At 39.4% G+C, this 6,000-nt stretch overlaps 1 protein-coding gene across 1 annotated transcript in view; it reads left to right on the top strand.

Moving 5' to 3' along the window:
• The first annotated feature begins 377 nt into the window (after positions 1–377).
• The window catches only part of ADAM22 (ADAM metallopeptidase domain 22), a 166,158-nt gene continuing 160,535 nt past the window's right edge, over positions 378–6,000 (top strand). Inside the window, exon 1 of the mRNA XM_029283186.1 lies at positions 378–521. Coding sequence (XP_029139019.1) covers positions 381–521 — 141 coding nt within the window. The 5' untranslated portion in view covers positions 378–380. The remainder of the gene's footprint in view (positions 522–6,000) is intronic.

The following is a 6,000-nucleotide window of genomic DNA, read 5'->3' as shown; positions in this document are numbered from 1 at the left end:
CTGCCGCTGTTTGCTGGACCTGCTGGGGAAGAGCTCGCCTTGCCAGGAGCTCGTCTTCGAGGTTAGGTGACTCTCGGCGCTGCAGTGTGCAGCATCCCAGGCGCCGGCCCGGGAGAGAGGAACCAGGGTTAGCTGTGTGCTGTGCGCGCATGTGGGAAAGAAGCTCCTGGCAAATATCGCACACGTACACACACTGTATGTATGTAAGATGGAGTTGGCCTTTGCTTTCTGTCTCCGAAGTGGAAAGCAACTGCCTCATTTTCCACCCGCGCCCCGTAACCGAGGGTCGTCGTTATGAACCGAACCCTTCCTGCTGGAATTGGTTGACCGCTACCGTCTCCCCCCCCTCCCCACCCCCAGGAGACACCTTGTTGACTGAGATGGAGAGAAAGGCTGCGGATCGCTTCAGGGAAAGACAGAAGAGCGTCCCTTTTCGGCTCCTCTATAGTGCCAGTGAAGGCAACGAAACTCCTCACGACCTGCTCGACACTCGCATCGGCCATAGCTCTGTTGGGAAGCAGGTAAGCGACGCCAGCGGCGGATAGGCAGCTAGAGGCCCGCCTGCTCTTAGGGATTTTTCTGTTGCTCGGAGACGGGCGCTTGGGAGGCGGCGGCGCCGGCGGACTCTTCCAAAACGCGACTCCGCGCCTGATGCGCCGTGCATAGAAATTGCAGCACGCGGGGAGGGAATGTAGCCATTTATTCACCAGCGATCCGAGGTCAGCCCCCCCCCCCCCCAAGCCAGGTGTTGTTCTCTGGATGAATTGAGACTGCACTGTCAAGCCCCCCCTTCCCCCTGCTGCAATCTTGGGGTTAGGAATACTAGAGTCTCCATGTATCTGGAGAAATGCATTTAATGGGGATATTTTTTAAAAATCACGATTGAACTTTGGAATTTCATGGCAGGGATACTATTGGGAAAGAATAAACCTTCAGATGAGAGAGTTGTTGAGCCTGAATGTGTGTGTGTGTGTGTGAGAGAGCCTGTTTGTGTCTCTTGTGGAAATGTGACCACCTATACAGAAATATGCATTTTCAGCAAGATGGAGTTGGATTTGGCAGCAATATACATTTGTTCTACCTAAAAGCAATCCTGGAAGACCTCTGGGTGCTCATTGAAAGCTTTCTCAAGTGCCTCTAATCAATGATTGGCAATGCTTTTCCTAACTTCCAAACAGCATGTTCTGTAAAAGCATTAAACTTCTACAGAAATCTGTGTTTCTTTGAATTACAGAGGCATCCATGATCTCATTTTGAATATAAAATGCTTATGTTTTCCTCTCATCTGGAATGTATTTGAGGGCTTAGTTTTTAAGTGACTTTAAAAGAAGATTTTGATACTCAGAAACCTATTTGAAACTAACTTTTTAATTTATTCAATCTTCAGTCCTTTATACATTTAATTCAAGGAACTAAACACCATTTTCTTTTAAATAGGCCCACATAATATTGTGTGGTTTTAAGTTTGCAATTCTAAATACTTTTGAAAAATAATCAACCCCGTTGAATGACTATTTCATTCTAAGCTTACATAGGATTACATTGAAAGTTAAACTGAATGATTTTAGGATTGTGCAGATCTTAAAATCAAAGGGAAAGAGTGCCTCAGTGTGTGTGTGTACACACCCTGTACACAGTTGTACATTGTGACCCAAGGAAAAGATGCAATTGCTCTAAGAAGGCTGCTATGTGAGAAACACTGTGAATATTGCACAGGCCTAGAATTTATACTATCAAAGTAAGTCTAAAAAATTAATTCAAGTTTTTTTTTTGTTAGAATTAGTTCAGATTTAGTTTGCAAGAGACAAGTGTACATGACATAAGTCTATTTACAGGATTTATAGGTCCATCAGTGATGCTTCTGACCAGAGTAGTTTATAAGCTCTTGTAAAATTAAATAAATCAGGAGAACAAAGGGCAGAATGACACTTTGAAATGTGTCCTCTAACTCTAAATTAATCAAAAAGACTTTGAAGTAAAAATATTAATTAGAACTTGTAAGCCCTGTGCATTTGCAGATTTAGTAGGTTTTCATCCAAGTCATTGTAAGTGCAGAGTTCAGGACCCATAACTGAAACTTGAAGCAGTCCATTCCAGTTTGATGTGGACATATTAATAAGCATGTTCTGAGTAAAATTTTTGAACCAGAGGTAGATCTATCAAACAAAATTGCTATTCAGATTATTTTGACATACTTTGACAAATATTTTGCTGTGCAGTAGTTAAGATATATAATTTCCATATAATTTTTCCAATTATTTTCATAATTCAGTAATTTAAATTAATATTCACAACATAAGCTAGGCAGCAGCACGTAATGGTGATGGTATGTGAGAAAGATCCTAAGAAATAGGGCAAAGAGATGCTGCCTGGGGAATGGCAGATAAGAGAGTACATAACCTACGGGGATTACATAATAAGTGGAGAAAGAAGGTGAGGAGAGATCCTCCTTAATTTCTCACACTGTAAAAGAGACCACAGGAGACTGTCAGCATAGCCTTACAGTAAAGTAGAGTAGCTCATTTAGTTCTGTTTCCTCTTGGTTTATCTGGAAAGGCTGGCATCAATCTTGCAATCTCATAATCTCTTCTGAAAGGAGTTTCAGGAATGGCCTCTGATCCTCAATGAATTCCACTATCTGCTGAAGATCCAATTGCTATGTTGTTGCAATGCCAGCAGCAAGTGAATGCACAGGTGACCAATTTGCAGACTGCCATGATACAACTGCAACAGCTGGCAGAATTTGTCTCAACCTGCGGCAGTTCAACAGATGGTAGCTTAGCTAATATTCTTGTGTTCCCATGGGAGATTGAACCTGGAGAGGTGACCAGAATCAAATCTGGGCATTCACTGCTCAATATAAAATGTTTATGGCCAGTGGAGTTTCCCACATTGCACCAAAGTGACTTTTGTATTGAGTTTGCTAAAGGAGACTGCAACTATGGGCTATGTCCCCAATTATCTGACTATTCCTTAGGCAGAATCTCTTTGTTTTTCAAGTTCTTTCTCACATACCATCACACAACTTTCAAAAAAAGCTAAACAGGTCAGGTCTAGTGTGTACCTGCATGGAAAATGAGACCATATGCTAAATGGGAAAGTAAAAAAAAAATGGAGAAAGACAGTGGTAACTCTCTCTCTCTCTCATCTCTATACTCCGTCTCTCTCTCTCTCTCTCTCTCTCTCTCTCTCTCTCTCTCTCTCTCTCTCTCTCTCTCTCTCTCTCTCACACACACACACATTCCTATTGCTGCCTTCTCACATGAAAGTAAAACTTATTGTTGCCAAGAAAATAATATGAACACCTCCATGTATTCATCTGGAGCCAAATCTGCTGACATGAACAAACCCAAAGATGACACAGTGAAATCCAGTCAAGTCCAGTTCTTTATTTGCTTATCCCTACTGAATAGATTCTTACCAGACTAAAACTATAACCCTCTACCCTAATAGAGGTTAGTCTCTCCAACCTTAGAGCTTTTGAGGTGTGACTACCCTGAACTTCTTCCTCCCTCCCCAGTCAAGCTTGGGACTGTACAGTTCTTTAATTTGAGATTCTTTCTGGAATGTACTACCTCCTCCCTGGGAAATTGCGCTGCTCTTGTGGGAATTACCCCTCCCCCCTTCTCCAGGTGCACATTCCATTACATCAGCTTTCCGTAACCAGATGTGTTCTATGTATATTGAGACTGTAATTCCCAGAATTCTCAGGGATTATTTGTGTGAGAGAAATTGTATTACAATTTACTATTGTAGTATAATTTATAATGTACAATGCAACTTGTATTAATGCAAAATAATCTGTATTCCCAACACCATAGAGAGTATAACACTGGGAAAGCAGATCATATCATATTGGGAAAAGATGTTTTAAATAGCCCCTGATTAAGGTTAACCACAATTTATTACTCCAAGTCATGTGGCAAAGTTTAAAGCAAAGTTCCCATCTCATTCTTGGCTATGTTCAGTAAAAAGAACAGGGAGAAACCCAGAAACACAAGATGCATTTTGGCTTGTTCATGTAATGCTAAATCAGGGTTTGGCAACTTCTTCTAACTCTTGAGTGACATTGTAAAAAAATTTGCTAACAATATTACAAGATTGCTGACAACTTTCATGAGGGTAACAAAATTTCACGGAACTCCAATAATTAATAAAAGGAAGTATCTGCAATTTCTAGGCATTCTGGTGCTGATCAGCATGTTATGCTATGGAAACTCATGATCCATGGGCACTCCTTGCAACCCTGGTAATGTCAGTGAACAGTTATGATTCCTGCAGATTGTTGGTTGGAAATAATAATACAGGAGTCACCAGACATAATGCTATGACTTTGATCATACCATGTGGATATCCATAACAAAAAGATGAAAAAGTGACCCTGGAGGAGTTGAAAATGAGCTTTTAAAAATTGCAAAAAAACTGCACTTATTTTAGCCCTTATTTTAGTCCAAGCAAGTTGCTGAAAATTGTTGTTTTGCTGCTGAATTTTACTGTTGTGATCCTGCAGTCCTATAGATGCCATCAAAATCAGGTTGGGAGATTGTATAAATCTGTCTTAGATTATTTAGGAAAGCCTGCAGTTTCTCAGACAAGTTTTTCAAGCAACATAAGTAACAAAGGAGGAGAAAGCAATGGAAAACCAGACACTTTAAATCAGTTTATTCTCAGTTTAAATATTCAACCTAGAATAATGGTTTTTCTGTTTCCTGCGCAATTTATTCCATTTTTCTGCATTTTTAAAAAATGTTTTAGGGAAAATTTTACTGTTTTAAATAATTTGATAATTCATCCAAAGAACATTAGTTACAATATTGGGCATACTAGATACCGTATATTATAACTATGCATTCAAAAGCTATCTTACAATTTAATCAATACAATCATCATTCATTTTCTGTAACTACAAGTATGCTTCCATTTGATTGCCTTAATTAATTTTGAAAAGAACAATGCAGTTGATGTTTTTCCAGTGGGTTGGGGTTGCCTAGAGGAGGATCAAGGTGAAAAACTGAAACAGGCTGATGCTTAGGCCTGAATGATCAAGAAGTGCTCTATATTTAGTTGCTTGGTATTTCCATTAGGAAACAGCAAATTTTTGTCAAGAAATTGGAAAGAGATTGGAGTAGAGCAGCATTTTTGCTGCAGAGATAGCAGATGGAAGAGTTTATTCTCCCAATTCCTTGGCACCGTTTCAACTTTGTGTGATAGCTTCAAAATGCAGGTGCAAATATTCACTTTACCTGTCAGAGAGAATGTCATGTATTAGCCAGTGCTTTGGATGTGCATCTGTCTTTTTGACAATATGCAAGCAATAAATGCTTAAAATTGATGGTCATTTTCTACTGTATGCAATAAGGTTCTTGCCCAGTTGAAGACCTTTTGACTGATTGCTTCTATGTTTTCTAATTACATTGCAGTTAAGTAAATGTAGCCCAGTGTTTTGAAACAAATTGAATGTATGTGTTCTAACTAATATTGTGTCAGAAAATGTGAGGTGGTGCTTTTTAGCTGCACATGTTTATAATATTAATAATAATAATTCTTTAAAATATTATAGTCTTGATCGTATCTTGGGAACCAGTCATTCTCTCTCAGTCCAACCCTTCTCATAGGGTTATTGTTTCAAAGAAATATGGAAGGATGGAGCACCACAGATGGTAGTTCAATTTCCTGAACAAAATGTAGGATATGAATCTAATACTTTATTAAGTGACTGATTCTTTTGTTTTATATGGCCACTTATCTTGAAACAATAACTCTGAGCAGCCGGTTGAATACATAAATATACAGTAAATGACAAATAACGAAAAGCAAAAAACTACCATCAGCAAAGGAACTGAGGATAAATCTATCAACAGTGAATTAACAACACCTCGTGGCCCAACTAATCTCCTGACCATCATATCTGGGAGAACCAACATTCTTAAAACTTTTCCAGTAGAGAAAAGGCCAGTGGAGATGGGGGAAATCTAATTTCAGATGGTATGCTCTTCAAAA

This window comes from Protobothrops mucrosquamatus, unplaced genomic scaffold, assembly GCF_001527695.2.
Source record: "Protobothrops mucrosquamatus isolate PMUCROS unplaced genomic scaffold, P.Mucros_1.0 scaffold33, whole genome shotgun sequence".
Taxonomy (NCBI): Eukaryota; Metazoa; Chordata; class Lepidosauria; order Squamata; family Viperidae; genus Protobothrops; species Protobothrops mucrosquamatus.
Note: the sequence above shows the minus strand (reverse complement) of the source record. Positions and strands in the feature narration are given on the sequence as shown.